The 21,059-nt window shown below is 45.1% G+C and overlaps 1 protein-coding gene across 10 annotated transcripts in view; it reads right to left on the bottom strand.

Moving 5' to 3' along the window:
• The window catches only part of macf1a (microtubule actin crosslinking factor 1a), a 203,567-nt gene that overhangs the window by 115,839 nt on the left and 66,669 nt on the right, over positions 1-21,059 (bottom strand). For 8 of the 10 annotated variants that reach the window (XM_084563044.1, XM_084563040.1, XM_084563038.1 and 5 more), the window contains exons 2-5: positions 10,001-10,062; positions 4,446-4,535; positions 1,376-1,477; positions 141-218 (exon numbers count right to left, since the gene is read on the bottom strand). In XM_084563044.1, the coding sequence (XP_084419170.1) occupies positions 141-218; positions 1,376-1,477; positions 4,446-4,535; positions 10,001-10,062 (332 nt within the window). The remainder of the gene's footprint in view (positions 1-140; positions 219-1,375; positions 1,478-4,445; positions 4,536-10,000; positions 10,063-21,059) is intronic. The other 2 variants (XM_084563037.1, XM_084563042.1) reach the window with 2 other exon arrangements.

Raw genomic sequence — 21,059 nt, 5'->3', positions numbered from 1 at the left:
TAACATCCACACCAATGAATGCCAGGTCCAGAAGTTTCTCAGCAGAACACTGAATTTTCACAAGATGGTCAATGTTATTCACTTCTCCTGTCAGTGGTCATAATGTTGTGGCTGATCGGTGTATATATGTGCGTGTTTACCTGTCTCTGTTTGAGGAAGTCCAGCGCTATCTGGACATTCTGCAGTCGATGAAATCTCATTCGGCCCTTTTCTCTGGGCTGAAACAAAAACGAGAGCAGAACACTAATGAGGAAGGTAAAGAAGTTAAGGAAGTTAAATCCAGCTCAGGTTTCTTAAACACACAAACGCAGGAAGGCAGCAGTGAGTGCAAAACAAAGCTGATTTCAACCAACAGTGCAGTGGAGTAAAAACTCAGCATAGTTATGTTGACATGAAATGGTCCTCTGAGTGGGTGGGAGGGGGACGAGGGGGAGGCGCTGTCTTCAACAGGGGTCGTTAAAGACAGGCCAGGACCGTGGAGCAAACCGGTCTCAGACCATGCTGGCTGGCTCAGCATGAAGAACGAACGCACACTTCAACAAACAAACCACCGTTCTCTACTCATCTGAGAGACTTGTGACGTTAAGAGGAAGAGAAGATGCAGTTTAAGAGAATAATAAAAAAAAGACACACGAAACATGAGAGACACACGTTTGCTGCAGAAAGTACGAAAGGTAAAGTGCAGGATGCAGATGTGGGTTCACACTGTGCTGGTAGAGAGACACTCAGGATTAGTTATCACATCAGAGAGAGAAAGGAAGAAGAAGAGGAAGAAGAGGAAGAAGAGGATATGTGTTTGATATGTTCTCTATGCCGTACATTACATTATGTGTAAGCTTGTTTGTGCATGTTTAGTAAACTGACTACGCTGAGCTAATTAATGTATAATTGAGTTTAAAAACTAATGAGAATTAACTAAAGTCAGCAAAGCAATATTTAGCAATGCAAGAATTTTAAGGTCTTTTATAACTTTGTTCTTATTATTTTCATTCCTCAAAGAAAAAGCTTTTAAATTCACGACTAATTGCTGCAAAATATGCACTTTACTAAACTTTTATTTGTGATTCATGCAAGGTAGCAGAGCTCTGTTGAGTGCAGACACGTCTTCGTCTCGCTAACTCTTTTATTACGTTTTTAATCATCTGTCTGTGTTCTGACTTCTGACTCTGTCACTCAACAGACTTGTCGTGTCAAACAGCAGCGTTGTACATTTCGCTGGTTAGAAGAAGTCAGCAGCGGCACGGCACTCTGTCATGCGGCCCCCACGGCTCCACCACCACCCCCCCGGAGGGCGAGGCTGCGGGGTCAGAGGTCGGGGGGCATGGGGGGGGAGGTGAACAGAGTGAGCGGTGGCAGAGATTTGATTCAGACATACTCCCTGAGCTCCTTCCTCCTCCTCATCCTCCCCTGCCAGCAAGATGAGAGGGGGGGCCCGCGAGGCGTATGCCCTTTTCGGTGGAGGGCCGCTCTTCTGTTGCTACGGTAACAGAAGGGTGGGAAGCGCGCCGGAGAGGGACGCAAGGAGGAAGAGAAGAGATGAGAGTATGAGAGTTGGTGGGTAAGAGGACAGAATGAGGGAGAGGAGGAATAATTAAAATAAATAAATAAATAAAAACGTTAAAAGGTACAGGAACTGAAACTTAAAGAACGGATGTAAATGAGTGAAATAAATAGACTTTGTGATGAGACTGCTTTATCGACTTCTGTAAAAAGACCCTGTCCTCATTCACCTCCACTGGTTTAACGTTGAAGTGAGATAATAAAACATCTGTCCTGGGTGATCTGATCATAAATTAACAGCTTAAAGTAAAGTTGTAAAAACATCCAATCAGTCAGACTCACACTGGGATGTGGTCTGGGCCACTTGTGACCACGTTATATAACAGTAAGACCTCACTCGTGTCCCGGCCACATGGACAGAGAGCATGGCAGCGACATTACTGCACGTATGGAACAGAGCTGGGTTTAAAAATCTACTTTACAATTCAAACTGATCTTCATTTGAATGATCTGATTCCTAAAATATCCCGATGCAGCTGCAAAGCTGTGTGAAACTAGGCGGAAAATATTGTGTGAATTACCACAAATCTAATGACAGCAGTAATATTCCTGCCTGCAGTTCAACACTCGTACCTGAATGCATCATTCTCCAACCTGCCTCTTACATTCAATCATTAGAGCAGCTAACTCAGCTGTGACAGAACTAGAGCTGTCACTAACTGTTTTATGTCCTTATGCTCTGCTTTCTATTCATTTTCAAACAAGCTGTATCTTGTATTAGTATCACCATTTGATTCTACATGTATGTTTTAGTCAGACGTACGTATGATCAGCTCCTTCCTCCTGCTGCTCTCTCCTCTCTCTCTTTTTTTCTGTCTCTCTAAATCAGATGGGTCCCTCCATAATTTTTATATATTTTGTGTATTGTTCTATTATTTTTCTGTTTCTTTAAAGGTGTCTTGTTTAACATGTCATGCTGCTGCTCACATGTGCCTTAAATTAAATTCCCCAGGGGACGAATAAAATGTGAACGAGCTCAAGGTTCTGCTAGGGGGCGCTGTGGAGCAGTGGATAGAGGAGCAGCTGAGGCCTTGAGCAAAACACCTAACCTCCAACTTGCTTAGAGGCTGCAGCTCCACGGTACACACTGCTGTGTGAACAAATGGATGGGTCAAACAGCAGGAACAGAATTTACCCTCAGGGATCAATATAGTATAGATTATTATCATTATTATTAACAATTTATGGGGCGAGGAACCATATTTAATAACTTCTACTACACATTTTAAATAGTGTAGAGATCAAGGAAACAGTCTCAGGTCAAATCAGGGTCTAATTTGGTCTGCAAGGTCCACCTCTGCATGAACACTGAGCATAGCTGCTTTATTAGGCACCACGAAGAAGAAGAGGCCTAATGTTGTCTAATGTGAAGTGTCTGAATCAGCACTTATGTTCTAATGGTCTAAATACATGTTTATATTTGTTTACCACTTAAGGATTAACTGATCTTAATTTTCTAAATGAAAATTAAAAATTTTAAAGTGGCATAAAGAAAAACAGTCTTCTCATGTCCTACAATAACACTCTGGGGTTGAAATTTAGAATTTCCAAGTATTTCAATGAGTTCCTGTAAAGAGTTAAGCTTCCTTTCTGTTAAAAGTTTTCCTTCCACCGTTGCCTTCATGTTTGCTTTGCTCTGGGGGTTTCAGGCCAGATTTTGTAAAGTGTCTTGAGACAACTTGTCTTGTTACTGGTGCTACATAAATAAAATGAATATTGAATCAAATCAGAACCATGTGAATCAGAATAGAAAGTGATCTCCAGCCCTAGTATTGAAGCTATAATCAAAATAACTAATGTCAGAACAAAGATAAATAAATAAATAATAACTTAAATGTGTCAGCTGTCACTGAGAGACTCATCAGTTCGAGCTGGGAACACAACAAACAAAGCTGCTCATTGTTCTGAAACGCTTGTTGAGCAGAGAAGCATTGATCTGACTCAGCAGGTGTTTGGAGCGTGTTCTACCGCGGCGGCCCAGATGACGTCGTCTCTGTTTATTTGGATACCGAGCGTGAAACTATGATCTCAAGTGGTTGTAATGAGAACAGACCTACTTAAAGCTGCTGGATACTTGTGATCAGATCGCTATGGATACATGTTAACACCAGGCCTGAACAGGGTCTGTGACGTTACTGCTGGATCTGATCCCAGCTGTGACATGATCTCACTCAGCCTCAGGGGTGAGAGGTCAAAGAGGATGGAAGCTTCCCACCAGGGATGCTAGCAACACTCTTTCCTTTGACCTGCTTTTATATTTAATATCTGTAAGTGTGTGCAAACGTGATAAATATATTGTTAAAGTACCCAGAGACACTGAAACCTGATCACCTACAACTCCAACACAACACCTGTCAGATACATTTAGAAGCATCCCACCATAAAAAATTTATTTAATCTCTTTTCTGTTGTTTTCTTTGGAGGTGACACCCTCGGGTTACTGTCCTACATATGTGTGTGTTTGTGTGCAGACCAGAGTCAGCAGTCAGTTTCTGTTAGTCTACTTGTCTGCAGCGAAACCAGTCTGTCTGTCTGTCAGCATTAAGGCCAAACCACGTATTCATGTTGTGCAACATCAGGCCACCAGAGCCCTGCACTAGTGAAGGGGACTGACAACATGTGATCTGAAAGTGTCACCATGGAGAAACTGGATGCTTGGCAAAGACATAAAAACAGACTCATAAGAAAAACAATAAAACACATAAAAGTACAGTTAAAACCTTTAAAATTAAAACCAGTCAAAGACTCTCTGATGAAAGCATGTTTCATGTAGATATATCCATATGTACCAGGAGGTGAATGCACTGAAACAGGGATGAAGAGGTGTGTGATGGACCGTACGAGGAGTGTGGGACAACAAGATAAGAGTGTAAGTGAAATCCTACCAGGGTGACTCCAGAGAGGACCTCCAGCAACGAGATCAGGTTGTGTCCATCCCTCAGGTCCTCATACAAGTCTGAGATGTGCTTCCTCACCTGAGAAAGAAAAGAAAGACAGACAGAGAGTTAACTCCACACTCCACTCATCCCTCTGTTGGCATCTGACAGGCCGATCGCCCCACAGCTGACAGGGCTCTTGTGGCCTCTTGTCCCCGTTGCCATGACATTGCCTCCGTAATGAGCGGGGTGGGGGGTAGGAGGGATGGAGGGTTGGGCTGTCACCGGTGGCGACCGCTGACACAGTGACTCAGCAGCCTGGCCTGGTTGAGCCGAGCCAGGCCGAGCCAAGCCAAGCCGAGTGATCTGGACCAGGGATTGTTTGTGTGAAAGTGGGACGCTCGATGAGACGGGCGGAAAGACAGACTGTGACTGATTCAGGCCGAGCAGGGAGGGAATAAAGGATCAGCTGAGAGGTGACGAGTGAGTAAAGCATTACGGGAACAGACACTTGAACTGCACGGTGTTTCCCGCATTATTATTTTCGGCTTATTTTCCCCGTGTTACCGAGAAACAAGGAACAGCTGAGAGCACCAGCAAGTAGTTTGGGCCGTGAGTGTTTTTATTTCTGGACCAGAGGACTTTAGATTTACAGTAAATATATTCCTGATTTAGCCCGTATCGCACCTTTAACACAAACACTTCCATCACATCCTAACTCCACAAATATTCCTGCACACCGTGAAGGTGGTTATATCCAAAATAAACAATAAACTGAGTCGAGACATGCACAGCTACTGTGGAGCAGATTCACAGCTATTCAGTCTCTGCAGCCTTTTTTTTATTCAAGGTGGAACATGGTCTGCATCGTCGACTGAACTGAAGCTCAGCACAATATTTAAAGGCACAGATTATTCGTGTGAACTGTTCCTCTGACGGCATTTCTTGGAGTTACAGACTCTATAATACATGAGATGAAACGCCGTTGAACAAAATATGATTCATCAGACAGCAAGCACAACATTTATCTCACTTAATGAGATGCTGCACCAAGATGACCAAGCTGACCAAGTTTTAGATCCCTTAAACTCTAGGAACATACATTTACAGAGAAAGATGTTTAGTTAAATGCTAAAACTTAATATAGCAAACAGAATAAGACTAAAACTGGGTTGTTTATTCTGTTTAGATTTCTAATTCTCTAGTATGAGAGAGAACAAATCCAGCTGAGGTCAAATATCCCAAACCAAAGTGCTTCAGAACTTCATAAACACAGGTACGTCTCTGCAGGCAAGGACGCAGAGTCCACCTGCATTACAGAGACTCTTCTGTTTCTCCTGCAGGGACAAAGTTTTGCTGCAGTCCTGGCCTGAAGACAAGAAGAGACTGCACTACCACATTTCACCAGAAGAGGGCGAAACAGGCACAAGAGTCACTCTCCAACTCTGCCATATTAAGATATTACTTAATATTTTATTATTAAGTAATACTTTTTTTCCCTGCTACAGATAGAGAACAAGTTCTCACCAGGAATTTTTGGCTTTAAACTGCAGCCACAGAACTATTAGTCGCTAATAACCTCTTTTTTTCCCAAAGTCTCACTGTCTATTTTTCTCTTCCTCGCTCATCTGTGTCATCTGTTCCCTGACCGTCCCGTTATTCCTCTGTGGAAGGGTGACACGAGCTGATTAAGAAGCGAGTGTTAATGAGCCGACGGGAAGAAAACGCCGTTTCCAGCGCTGACTGGAAATGAGGTGCCGCTATTGTCTAATTGTGTCTCAGTGTGTCAGAGCTTCTGCTTGTTTTTCCAGTCAGCCTCGAATGAGACAATCCTCTCTGTGTGTTTGATGTTTATTAGAAGTTTACTGGAAGAGGAAAGGAGAGGGGTATTCTCAGCTGTTACAGATGATGAGACAACTAATTGGTTTAGATCTTTACTTCAAGGTGTAGAGCTGTGCATAAACCAAACCTGGGTTAAACTATTTTTCATGCATCATGTTGGATTCACTGTCTGTTTATACACAGAACTAATCCAACAGAGTTCAGATGGATCGGTTCATTAGCTGAGTGTTTTTTTCCGTGTGCGTCTTAAAGCCAGCTGTGTCCGATGTCTTGTGACGGCAGATGTCAGATGCTGTTGGCGCTGGAGCGTTACGGTCATATGGAGCTAACGTTAGCAGGCAGCTGGCATCGACACGGGGTCAGACTGAAAACAGATTTTATCATGTGATTCTGCTCGATGTAGATGATTCAGGTCCTATGACGGAGACTCTCGGGACAATTGACTCCAAGGTGCCGTGACACATCGAGACTACAGTCAGCTGTTTGCAGGTGTTGGGACGCTAGTGAGTATCTGTGGAACTAGTTTTTATTGTGTGTCGCTGCTAGTCAAACCCCTGCAGGTGGCTTTACAGCTATGTCAGCATGTTGAGTTACATTGACATACACCGATCAGGCATAACATTATGACCACCTTCCTAATATTGTGTAGGTCTCCCTTGTGCCTCCAAAACAGTTGTGACTCATCAGAGAATGAACATGGGCCTTCTGAGGGTGTCCTGTGGTGTCTGGCAACAGGACAGGGGACTTTGAGTGGAGGGGCCTCTGTTGATCATGCCACAGATACATGATCAGTTTCTAGTGAATTTGGAGGCCAGGTCAACACCTTGTGCTGTTCTTCATGGTTTTAGAGTTGTTCCTAAACCGTTTTTGTGTCAGGCTGCATCCTGCTGGGGATGGCTGCTGCCATCAAGGAGTGTCATTGCTATGGGGTGGGGGTGCCTGGTCTGGTCTAGGTGGGTGCTACATGTCTAAGTAACATCCACACCAATGAATACCAGGTCCAAAAGCCTCCCAGCAGAACACTGAACTGTCACAAGATGGTCAATGTCATTCACTTCTCCTGTCAGTGGTCATAATGTTGTGGCTGACCAGTGTATAACTCTGCAATGCACTGCAGAGGACTTCTAAATATAAAGCAACTAGAAATACTGCAGTTATAATATAATAACATGCATCTTTGCTTCTGTGCTGACGCGTTTGAAGCCTTGTCTCTGTGTAGTTTTATTCTGCTGCGGCTCATTTAACTTCCTCTAGAGATCATTCTTAAAAACAAAGACAGACTGCATGTGGTTAAATATCTGGTGAGCTCACTGGGCTACAGCCAGAGCCTCCTCCTCCTCCTCCTGGCTTCTTAATCCACAGCGACTCCATCCGTCTTCCTCATGTCAACAACCTGCCGGGTCAAACTCTGTGGCTGGGTGCCTGCAGGTAGCCTGGATGGAACTGTTTATATTGGCCCTTGTGTGCACAGTACACACACACACACATACCTGTTAACACACCTGAGCAGAGCTGACACACAGAGCAAACAGGAAGCACGGTGCAATGATGTCACCCATGAGAACGACGAGGGCAGAGAGCACCAGTCTATCTTTGTCTTTATCGTTTTTATCTCTTCCTTTAAGGTCTCTCTAAGATCCCGCCTTCCTTTCTTATTAGCCATCTTGTTTCCTCGCTCTGTGTTTGCCTCTAAATCCCCGTCGTTAGGGTGGAGGTTCACAGAATCAACAGCTCTGGCTCAGAGTCAACAGATGATCTAAAGCGCTCAGCTATTTCACCCCGCTCTCTGTTCAAGAGAACAATATTTGGACGTTTATAAAGAGGCTTTCGTAAGATTCTCGATCCTTCCTTCTCCCCTCTTCCTCTTCCTCAGCCTCCTCGCTCTGATCCTCCTACCGGTGACAGTCTAAGGTGACCTCTGTGCTAATGGGATGGCTGGCAGTGTGTAGTTGAAACAAGCTGTTGTTCAGCTGAGTATTTTGCTTCCAGGAGCCACCGTCAGAGTTGTCCTTAGCCTGATTATTCTTGATTTAATGCGTTAACGTGAGAGCTTTCAGCACAAGATTTAAAATAATGTCAGTGTTTAGTGTTATGAATCAGAAAATCTGATTGGAGAAGGAGAAATAAGTTATTTTAAGACAGATTAAATCTAAATTAAATATCAAAAGTGGTGTCCATGCTACTTTTAATTCAAAAAATGTGTCAAATGTCACAAATGCACCCAAATATATTAATTTACAAAGAAAAATCACCAATATTCACATCTGAGAGGCTACTGTGAGAATAGTTTTGCTCTTGTTGCTTATGTAATGTCAGTTTATTGATAATTAAAGCTGTTGCTAGCTATTTTTATTAATTTATTCTTTCGTGAGCAACAATTGTGCATTTGTCCCGAACCGGCATCAAACAACTACAGGAAACAAAGGTCTGACTTTGGCGTATCCTGAGCAGAAAGTTGCACTTGAACGCAACGCAAAGACTAAAGGAAATAACTCGTCATACCAGCAGGGGGCAGTAATCTGCGTTCGTCATTCGAAAGAGGAAACAGGAAGTGCTAATATTAGCTGGGAGGCTAGGAAGCTAGGGATCTCCTGAATCATGCTGATCAGCTGGTCTAGAGTTTGTTTTTATTCCAGATGACGACGTCATTGTAAAAATATTTCTGGATCGGAAGGGCAGGGTCGCAGATAAGATCCAAGGTCAGATTCCAGAGCTAAAAATGTTGCTAATATTAATCCACACTGTCTTCTGCAGCGGTGTGATTGTGAACCGTCGCTAAATGACTACAAGGGAAAATCTGGAATCAGTGAATCAACTCCTAATCTCTTCTTCTAGTATACCCGCACAGTAAAAGTTGAATTCCCAAGCAGTGGAAACCCTCCCTCTGTCTCCGCCTGCCGCCCTCACTCTTCATCTCTGACCTACATTTACAGTCGGTGGTTGGTCCGGGCCGCGCCAGCCGATGCCACAGTTACACTTTCGGGGCCGGGCCGCTCTGACGACAGTTGCTCTGGAGTTATGGGGTCAGACGGGGCGCTTCCTTCGCCAGGTCATGTGACAGAAATACTCGGCATTACTCTGCTCCTTAATGTCTGTTCGTGTGACACATGGCACACACACACTGTACCTCATGGAGGAGATAGAAATGCTGCGACAGGTGGTGCGTGTGCTTTGCTTCCTCTGACAAACGTGAAGCTGTAACTTTGGAGTCATTCACTGACCGGGACAAAGACAAACAGGCTGATGGTTACAGACAGCACTGATGCAACTACAGCTCAGATAAGAGGAGTCAGAAGAGAGATGAGGAAACCACCACTGTTTCTTGGAGCCAAAGTTTTCCTAAATTAGCTTTCATTGTGCTCGATTCGATCCAGTGTTATAGAGCAGCAGTGGTTATAAGTCAGGCAGAGCATCCAGAAGGGACTTTACTGAAGCTATTATTTAAGATTTACAGTCCAGCTCCTTTACGACCTGAGTCTTACAGGATCATTAAATTTAAAATAAATGTTACATTAGAAAGTAAAGGTCAGATAATGGAGCATTAATTATATATATACACTAGTGACACAGTTCTTTTCTTTTCTATATGGCATATATCTTGAAGATTTGAGGAGAAAACTATATGTTGGTTGATGATTTAAGTCCATAACGTCAGCGGCAACATTTCTGCAACTTCATGTAAAATGATCCAGGAGACGAGCACAAAGCAAAGAGACAAATACCTTGATGAGATGCTTGTTGACCCATTTCGTGAAGGTTTTCTTCTGAACCCTGTCTCGCTCATCTGAAATAAAAAAAAAAGAAGAAGAGAGGAAAGGAGGGAGGTTAATGACATAATCCAAAGACAGCGTGGAGGCTTCACCCTGGAGGAAGACTTTTTACTTTATTTTATTGACAACACTGAATTGATTCAGTAGAAGACAATCACCGAGACAGACCCACATTTAAACACTGCTGCCCAGACACACCGATCAGGCATAACATTATGACCACCTTCCTAATATTGTGTAGGTCTCCCTTGTGCCTCCAAAACAGTTGAGACTCATTAGAGAATGGACATGGGCCTTCTGAGGTCCTATGGGTCGAGGGGAGGGGCCTCTGTGGATCATCCCACAGATACTTGATCAGTTTGGGATCTAGTGAATTTGGAGGCCAGGTCAACACCTTGTGCTGTTCTTCATATTTTTTGTTTTTAGTTGTTCTTAAAGTGTTTTTGTGTGTGTGTCTGTGTCAGGCTGCATCCTACTGGGGATGGCTGCTGCCATCAAGGAGTGTCATTGCTATGGGGTGGGGGTGTCTGGTCTGGTCTAGGTGGGTGCTACATGTCTAAGTAACATCCACACCAATGAATGCCAGGTCCAAAAGTTTCCCAGCAGAACACTGAATTGTCACGAGATGGTTCAATGTTATTTACTTCTCCTGTTAGTGGTCATAATGTTGTGGCTGACTGGTGTAAACTCCAGCTTCGTTCATCCTCCATGTTTCTGTCCCTCCTCATGTTTACCCCACTTAGAGCAAACATCACCGAGAGAATGGATTTATTCCTACTAGAAAGTAACGACTGCATCAGGTGTTAACATGGTTATAAAGATTATCAGAGGTTTACACCACCTCTCTACATCTAATCTGCAGCAGGTCTGTTCTGACCAATTATTAGTGGAACACTAGAGTCAATCTAAAAGCTGCACATGATGTTGTTGAAGCGTATCTACAGGGATTACGTTGGATCTCAGAAGGATCTGAGTTCATTTATGATTAACATTTTAGTTTTATTTTCATTTAGAAAGCAATTTAAAGCAGGTGAAGGGGTGTAAAGAGTTGTTCTTTGCTCTTCTTTGGTTCTTTGGTCCCATAAACATTTGAGTTTATGGGACCATAAGCAGCTCAGCAGCAGCTTGTATTGGTCGATTCCGTCTAACTCTTATCGTTAACAAACACTTTCATTTCATAAACTCAATAAAAGGCGAGCAAGAAAAGAAGATTTCACAACACGACAATCAAAACAACTCCTCCAAGATGACTCAACTTTGTAACAGATGTAAAATGTTTCTTATCTTATTCCGAGCAAACCAACAATGAGACACTGAGAGGGTTCATGCAGACCTACAAACATGTCCTCTCTATCTTTACTGCAGGTTTTTAACTTGGGGGACGTCACCCTGAGTAAGCTGAGCAGTCTTTATCTTGACTTAAAACTATTCTCCTGCTCATTTTTTTCGGTTCAACTCCTCTCTTGGTCTCTAAAGTCAGATCTGCAGCCAGGCTCGACTCCAGGCTTGTGTCCTCCACGGGCCAGAGCAGTGAGGCAGCCAGGCCAGGAATAGAGCCTGATGCTGAGCCACAACTGTGTTATCTTGTCTCCCCCCCTCAACCACAAACACCACCTCCTCTTCCTCCACACTAACGGAGCCTCTCTTCCTCTCCAGCTTTTCCCTCTTCATATCAGTCCGTCTGGGAGAGAGAAGAAACACAGACCCTCTCTTCTTTTCCTTTCCCGCCTTTCTGTTAATTATCTGACTTCCTTCAGGACGGAAAGCAAACTGTCCTTTCAAAATAATGTTGCGCGCTCCTCAGATTACAAAATATACAAGCTTTAATATGAATAATATAACATTTTAGGGATAGGCCATGTACACCAATCAGGCATAACATTATGACCACCTTCCTAATATTGGGTAGGTCTCCCTTGTGCCTCTAAAACAGTTGGGACTCATCAGACAATGGACATGGGCCTTCAATTTTGTTAGTGGGGGCCTTTGAGGGGAGGGCCCTCTGTGGATCATCCCACAGATACTTGATCAGTTTGGGATCTAGTGAATTTGGAGGCCAGGTCAACACCTTGTGCTGTTCTTCATATTTTTTTTTTAGTTGTTCCTAAAGTGTTTTTGTGTGTGTGTCTGTGTCAGGCTGCATCCTGCTGGGGATGGCTGCTGCCATCAAGGAGTGTCATTGCTATGGGGTGGGGGTGTCTGGTCTGGTCTAGGTGGGTGCTACATGTCTAAGTAACATCCACACCAATGAATGCCAGGTCCAAAAGTTGGACTGTCACAAGATGGTCAATGTTATCTACTTCTCCTGTCAGTGGTCATAATGTTGTGGCTGATTGGTGTATGTGTCAGCAGATATATAATGTTCATTTGAAATATCCGACTGCATCCTCTCGTTAAAAACCTCAGCACAGTCTGACAATGAGACTAGTTCACGTGTGAAGGAGACAGAAGCTAAAACTCTGAGAGCAACGTGAAAGCTGATTGGCTTTATAAAGTATGAGGACAGAGACGAGCTGGACAAAAAGCAAAGACATACGCAAGATGTGAAACTAGAGGTAAAAAAACCCCCTCAAAACTCCAAAACCAACATTTTAGAAACTCTAATATCTCATATCGAGACCAGAAGCTGAATGAGAGAAGAAGACTTTCTCTCCAGTCGATCAAACCGATTCCAGCCAATCAGAAAGCAGCGCGCTACACGTCCCTTCCTGTCTCCTGTTTATCGGTTGCCACGGTGAGGGCAGCAGCCTCGGAACGAGAATGAGAGCGTATCACTTCCTCCTTTACACATCTTATCTCTCTCTCTTGCTAACTAACATCTACACCTGTGCAAACACGCGGACGGATCTCCTCAGAGCAGAGAGGATTTACCAGCAAGGAAACTCAGTTTAAGATTAACCAGGGTCAAAAAAAATCTGAACTGGATCAAACTGGAGGTCAATCTCAGCACACACATACAGATACAGGGCGACACATTGGGAAAGCCCCCCCTCCCTCCCTCCTCCCCAAACGTCCGGGCTCAGAACACACATTTCGACATGCTCTTGCAAAATAGTTTCGCCACCATAACACGCCTTGATTCCCAAACCTGCCCGGTTGGCTAAGCCAGTCAAGACGGCGTGCTAATAGGTCACACATCAGTGTTCCTGGGTGTGGTATTAAGCTCCATAAATCATCTACGTGTCCTCTTAAGTATTTTTTTTTACATTTATAAAACCGGAGACGTGAGTGACAGCCACAGAGAGGCGCCCATTCACGCACAGAGGAGGGCATTGTTAATCTGCGCGGCGCACACAAACACACCCCCCTCTCTCTTCCACGCTGTCTGTCGAACTCAACACAAACACTTGTCGTCCTCAAACCTGCACTGATTAACAGGCACCACATTTGAGGAAGTGTTCAAACACGGAGGACCACGTGCTGACAGGAGTCCCTCTGCACGGGCGGCGTGTAAACAAGCACTCTGCAAACACTCCACGGGCTCTCTGTGTGTGGGCATGCACGCACAACAAATACACACCTGCGCAGCACATGAGAGAGTACAGGTGAGCGTTGAGCTGACATTCATTCCTGTAGTCGGGCCACATAGTCCTCCGCTCCCCTAGTGCCTTCCTCCTCCTCTAGTCAGCCTTCGTTTGATGCTAAGGGCGCATAATCCAAGCCAGGAGTCAGATAATTATAGCGGTTAAGACGTCTTTGGCGACGAGCTGCCTCTTTCCAAAACTGAAAGCTGGAAGGTGAGACACCGGGGGGGGCGGGAGAGACGGCAGGTACGACCGGTTGGAGGAGTCTCCCTCTCTTTTGAGTTCAACCTCCCCTGTTCCCTCTCTCCTCGATCCCTGCTGTCGCTGCCATGTCAGCCTCTCCGGCCTTCTCCCTTCGTCCCTCGCACTCTCACACGTGTGTGTCAAAGTCAGCGGCAGCTCCTCCCCTCGGCGTCCAAAAAGGGACGTCCTCCCTCCCCGTTTGCTCCCTCAACTCTTGTTCCTCCCCCAGCAGTTGCACACTCACTCTCTCTCTCTCTCTCTCTCTCTCTCCCTCCCTGTCACTTGTTCTCAGGCTCGCTCGCTCCTTCTCTGCTCGCAGGCCACAACAGACGGGCTGCACTCCGACTGCAGCTGACGGTGTCTCTGCAGTAAGTAAGCGGCTCTCCCTGCTGACCGGCGCAGTCCTGAAATATTTATTTTCTATGATTTTGTCGCCTTTCTAGAGTCTTTTCTTTTTTGTCACGGCGCAGAATATGAGGGAGACTACGAGGGTTTGCATGTATCCTGCAGAGATGTCAAAAAAAAATTCAAGAACATACAAGTTTGGCTTGTTCTGCTGGCCCCGCTATGCAAATACACACACATTCTTGGTCTGGTTCAAGCAGACAAAAGCCAGATGCAGCAGCAGCAGCAGCAGCAGCTCTCTTATAACTCCATTTCCCTCATTTCCTTGGCTTTAACTCCCGGGTTTAGTTTCCTCCTTAAGAGGCGAACGCAGGCGCCCCAGCTCTGTTTTTTTGGGGAAGGAGTCAACGGCAGCTCTTTTACGCCGCTCCTCTGCTATGTTAAATCAGAGGCTTTCTGCAGGATCTAGTCTGGATTTTATTTAATTTAATACTAAAAAGGAAACCAGAGTCGTTGATCTCATTAGTGCGTGTGCACAATGACGACGCCCTGGCCAGATGTCCGCCTGCATCCAGGCTCAGCAGCGAAGAAAGCCTGGTGTTCTAACTCCTCCATTCACAGCCAGAACATTCACCCTGCAGCTCATCTATACTTTGATGAAACCTCTCTCTCTCTCTTTCCTCTTTCCTTGTGTCTCAAAATAGCGCCGCTGTGCCAGACTGTGTCAGCGCAGGTTTGAATCATTTCTGCTCAAGAATCAGCAGCGTGGAAGCGACGGGGAGGCCCAAAAGCTGGAAGCTGGGAGCTCAGCTGTGGACTCTGAGGTCACGTGACCAGACCAGGAGTCAGGAAGAAGAGGAGAGACGTCACCAGAGCAGAGGCTGGCGTGACAGGCAGGTGTGCAGCGTATCGGGACGCTCAGAAACACCTGACCAGGACAAACAGTGACTCACGCTGTTACAGCCACAACAAGCTCAGACAGAGCAGCACAAGCTCCTCCTCCTCCTCCTCCTCCTCCTCCTCCTCCTCCTCCTGTCACCGTTTCCTCCGCCAGCAATACTAGTCCTTTCTCTCCATCCCTCCTTCTTCCCCGTACTCTTCTTCTTTGCTCTCTCAGACTCGTCGTCTCCTCCGTGCCGTCTCAGTGAATCTCTCCTCTCGTTCCTCTCTCTATGGGACCATCCAAACTAAAAATACCAGACGGAGCTTACGCCTCTAATACCACGCAGCATGTTTATCCCTCGCTGCCTCCTTCTCTCCCGTTATCACCGCTAATCTCCCTCACTCTCTCTTTCTCTCTCTCTCTGCTGTCCCGTCTTCCGGCGCTCCGTATTTCCCCTCTTGTGATTCAATTATAATTAAAAGAGATGGAGGGATGTTTATCCAAGAGTCCTTTCCCTCCTTTCCTCTCCTCCTTTCACTTTCTCTTTCAGTTTCTGTTGCAGCCAGGCCAGCTCCCAGGGTTCATTCACCCCCCCCCCCCCCCCCCCCACCCTGCCATCTATGGTGACACTCGAAGGCTGGCACCAGAGAGCTTCCCCCGTTTCATCCTTCCTTCCTTTTCACATCTTGCCCCATGTCTTTCTCTGGCAGCTACAGACAAACCCTGCCTGCTGAATGTCTGAAAGAAAAACTGGAAAACTGAAAATATCCGAAGGAGATGATTTGAAGTCACGTGTCTACACTTTCTCCCTCGTTGCTCGGCAGCTAATGCGTCTCAGTTACACACTAACTGGATGTCCAGTCAGCCCACAATCCATGTCATGAGATTAAGATCAGGCTCAATTTGCTCCTCTGTGGTCGCACAAGACTGACACCTGTGGGCTTAAAGGAAACCAACAACTACATGTTAGAGAAACTCCTGGAGAGTTCATGTATTAGATCAATACTGTGTTTAAAGAACCAGCATGTAAACTCAATCTGGTTCTGGACAGAGTAATCCAAAGTCCATGTTAAAAACTGAAGGTGATTCAGCGTCTGTGCGCTTTTATTACTGACCCACATCTAAATAAATTCTTTCCAGCTGGGTGGTCATGACATTAAAGTAGACCAGATTTCATTCAGAGTTTGATCACAGACATTTTTCTGGCTGATACTAGATTTTCTGATCTGAGCATGTGGGTTTATTCTGGACATAACTGTTCCTTGATGGACTGAATTTATACTTTTTACTATTTTATCTCTGTATGTCGGATGCATCGTGTTGGATTGTTGCACACATTTGCATGAAAAAGGCATATTTTTCCAGCTAAGTAATAAATATTTGCTAAATATCCTCTCGTATATTCAGAGCAGATAAACAAAATAAATCACACGTTATCCTTGGACAGTGATTGTTTGACGGCTCTAAATCACACTGCACATATAATCTGTTGCTGATACCGTATTGTTAACCCACATAGTCGTCTAAATTCAAGTCGGTTTATTTCAAGGAAAGTGTTAAACCACCATCATTTACATTTTGTGTCAACTTCAACCACATCGTGCGCACGCCCTGAACGCTCGGCCTACCGCTGCGTAGAGCACGGCTTCCTGACGAAAAGACAGGACCGCAGCGCCACGCAACATCACCACACACAAACTGCAGATGTGCTGCACAGCGGTTAGTCATCTAGAACCAAGCAAATGAACGTGAAAGTTGAGAGAAACGGTTGATCGACGTCCTGCCTCACCCCCTGCTCTCAGAATGAGTCGCATGGACACGTCCCTAAAACCACACACTCATTATGAGATGTACAAGTTGGAATGAGAAACAGTTAAAGTAGTCCATTACTTGTTAGCATGTGTGGACATACACCGATCAGCCACAACATTATGACCACTGACTGAACATTGACCATCTTGTGACAATCCAGTGTTCTGCTGGGAAACTTTTGGACCTGGCACTCATTGGTGTGGATGTTACTTAGACATGTAGCACCCACCTAGACCAGACCAGGCACCCCCACCCCATAGCAATGACACTCCTTGATGGCAGCAGCCATCCCCAGCAGGATGCAGCCTGACACAGACACACACACATAAAAACACTTTAGGAACAACTAAAAAAAAACATGAAGAACAGCACAAGGTGTTGACCTGGCCTCCAAATTCACTAGATCCCAAACTGATCAAGTATCTGTGGGATGATCCACAGAGGACCTTTCCCTTGACCCAAAGGACCCAAAGATCCCCACTAACAACATTTTGGCCAAGAAAAGGTGAAGTAGTACTTATATGAAATTATCTCTGTTTCACAGCTCCAGTCTTTGGTCACAGAGACGCTGTTGCATCTTGAGCGATCAGATCTCAAGTGGCCATCTTAAAGTACAGATATAAACCCACCCAAGACGTACTGTGGATGCATTTAAGACAGGATCCTTCAGACCACCTTTAGATGTAGTCTAATCCAAGCGCAAGCGGCCATAGCTGGCATTAAAATGTGTCTCCACGTGTGGGTCATGACTTGGGGAGACGATGCATGTTTTGGAACGAGCTCCAAAGTCTCACTCTCTGAAAGCACACAGTTCAGTCATTTATCTCATTCAGTGAGTAAGAGAGACTTTATGTGAGGACGCGCACAACGAACAGCTCAGTTCATGGTTCTGAAACAGCGGTAGGTAGAGACCTATTGTTCTCAGACAGCAGCTGTTTGTACAATAATCTACTGTGCCCCTGAAAGATGTCGGTGTTTGGCTCGAGACGCGTATGTGTAGATCACAAAGGATTCATGTTGATAGACACTCTGGACATGGCCTTTCTCATCTCCTATCACTGCTGCATCCCCCGGCCTCTCTCTATTGATCGACCTCATCGATCTGCACCGTTATGTCACACCAGATATTTCTCTCCTGCTGAATCAGAGCCGGTCACAGAAAATTAGCCCCAAAAGCAAATCCCTCGCATAGCCCGGTATTTGGCTCGGTATGTTCCACAGTTAGGCGACACACCGTCTTTGACTTTAGGACTAGGTGCAGCTACATGTCAAAATCGTTTACATACCACAGACACTTTAACTCCACATTGAATATTAGTCGTTGGAGTTACATAATGAGTATTTGCACAAGGCTTTAATGAGGATTAGCTTCAAGGCAATGTTACAAAAGTGGAATTTGTCTAATGCTGTAAAAACGTTGCGTTGGCTCAGTGTTTACCATAAGCTATGAATAATTAGACACATGACTAAACTGAGCAGCTCACTGGCAGCACAGTTGTTTAGTGTAGAGCGTGTAGGTTTTAAACATAAGACGTAGCTGCTGCCGCTGCTCATGAAAGCAGCCAAAGACACACACGTGGACTGTGGTCTATGGGACGGATGTGATTACATACAATAGGAAATGATTTCTCAACAAAGAGCCAAATATGGAGTATTCTCCACCAAGACTCACGGAGCACGAGCGAGGGGAGACACAGCTTTTAAACCGTGCAGCACAAAATCAGAAAGACGGTGTCTGACTGTTACAGTAGATGTAACAGGAGAACTCTCTTTAAAGCTGCTTTACATTCCACTACAACTAAAATAGAAAAAAAAAGCCTTTAGCATGGTGCTAACTGCTGTACAGATACCTGTGAAAGGCCGTGCAAATGTTATAAGACAGTGAAGAAGGGGCGGGGCCTAAACAGGAAGCACATGGAGCTAACTCTGAATCTTTTCCGTCACTCAACAAACAAGACATGAATTAGAGCAGAAGATGTGAGAGAAGGAGAGAGGAGGACTGTCGGGCTGAATGTTACCTTGCTCAGTCGTGGCCGTCTGCTGACGGCGGCGGCGGCGGTAAAACCAAAACCCAGCCGCTGTCAGAAAGTGAAAACCCACCACCAGGATCGACGTAACGACCGTAGGGTCTGATAGAAAATCCATCTCCTCGTTCTAAGTGATGACAAAACGCAGCTACGAACTGAGCCGAGCTATAAACACAAGTTCCTGCAGCTCCAGCGACCGAACTCGTCCTCTCAGTGCGTTAACATCCTCTCCTTTCACTTGTCCTCCTCATTTCTCCAGCATCCAGCTTCCAAAACGCAAAACTCCGGTTGCAGCTCCTAACTTCTGAGTCCTTCTCTCCGGTCAGACGCCCTCACTCTCTCTCTCTCTCTCTCTCCCTCTTTCTCACTCTCTCTCAATCTCGCTCGCCCTCTAACACTCCAACAGTGAATTCCATTCCCCTGAAACAAGTGACCAGACTGCAGCCGTTGCTCAGCGCGCCGTTACAAAGTCGTCAGGTTGACGAAATACCTCTAAAGAGACGGAAAACCTATGTGTGTGTGTGTGTGTGTGTGTGTGTGTGTGTGCGTGTGGTCGGCTCACACGCTCTCAGAAGGAAACCACATGGGAGATGCCCACAGACTTCCTGTATATGTGTGTGTGTATCATAGTAACTCCTTTATAAATATCATAACACACATTCATTACATGCATATATAAATGTCTTTTGACGTGTTGGCAGGAGGTTGCAGGTGGCCTGTGTGTGTGTAAGTGTGTTTACCTCTGTTGCTATGCATGAGCAACACATCCCTGTCTGTGATATTTATTAATGGCTATCTTTGAATGATGGAGTCTGCTGACTGTAACCACGTGTGCTCAACTCAAAGGCTTCGACCAGAGTAGGTGATAAAACCAAGGTGATCGGTGCGTGAGGCGCTACGGTGTGATTCAGCATGATGCAGGCTGCAGGATGGAGGCCAGGGAGGAGATGAGGTGAGGGGGGGTTCTAGTGTTACCCTCACCTCGCAGAGAACTGTGTATATGTGTGTGTGTGTGCATGCATGCATGTGTGTGGGTGTGTGGTCAAGTTATGAAGTGAGCTCTGAAAAAAGCCACTGTGGTTTTCAGTCCTAGCAACCTCTAGACCAAACAGTACACAACCACAGTGAAGCTGACGACATGCCCGGACTGAGAGTTCACAAGCTGCACTCAGTCTTTCAACGTTTGCTGTATGCCTCTAATAATCAGAATAAAAATGCCTCGCGTAAAGGATTTTTCAAACGGACTGAGAAGGGTGGCGTGTAAACCTTTGATAATCCTTGTAAACTCTTGATGTGCTTGTTTCTCTCTGGTTATAATAAATAAATCTCTGAGCATGTTTTGCTCCACGTGGAGCAAACATCAGGTGACCAGTTTCCAGTTGAACATGTGGAACCATCTAGGTCATTTTCTTCTATTGATTTAATTCAGTGTTGTCAATAAAGTTGGAGGGAAACAACTTCTTCTTCTACTGTTTGTGGCAGCAGATCCACTTTGTCAATAAAGTTCCATAGAGATAGATTTTTTGGTGGTGTGTAAACACATATTTAATCTTATCAGCTAGTTTTATTTAGCATCCATTGTGTCCACTGGACACGAAGAGACATGTCTTAAACTACTAATGACATCATGAGAAAGTAATCAAGCAGCCTTTTGTCCAGGAGGCAGGAATGAGTTTCTTCCTCGTTACTCATTTGTTAGTCACCACAATTACCAGATATCATGAGGTAATGGGAGATCTGATCCTGATGCCAGCTGTTAATCTGGTGTTCACCACCACTAACTGCATTTTAACTACATTACCCAGCGTCCTTTGCTGTCCTAAAATGATCTCTGCTCCAAATAAAGACTGAAACATTTGCAAAAGCGTCTTTTTTTTTTGCAGAAGAGGACAAAACTACATCACAAGTCCTTTCTGTCTGCTACGCAACAAAAATGAAAACTAATTCGTCCAGACTGCAGCGACTGAGAGTGAGAGAGAGAGAAAAAAAAAAAAGGAACCAAGTAAAACAGAGTGAAAAGTGAGACGCCCTCATGTGTCTCGTGGTAAAGAGTGTGTTGCCGCCACTGTGGGGCAGAAGAGACCAACATGTGTGAGCGGCATCACACCCAAACCAAGCCACCGACTACACGTGTGACAAGTGATAGACTTGGCACCCGCAAATAACACACTCTGTCT

The sequence above is a fragment of the Chelon labrosus genome (genome assembly GCF_963514085.1).
Source record: "Chelon labrosus genome assembly, chromosome: 16".
Classification (NCBI taxonomy): domain Eukaryota; kingdom Metazoa; phylum Chordata; class Actinopteri; order Mugiliformes; family Mugilidae; genus Chelon; species Chelon labrosus.
This window is presented reverse-complemented; position numbering and strand designations above follow the sequence as displayed.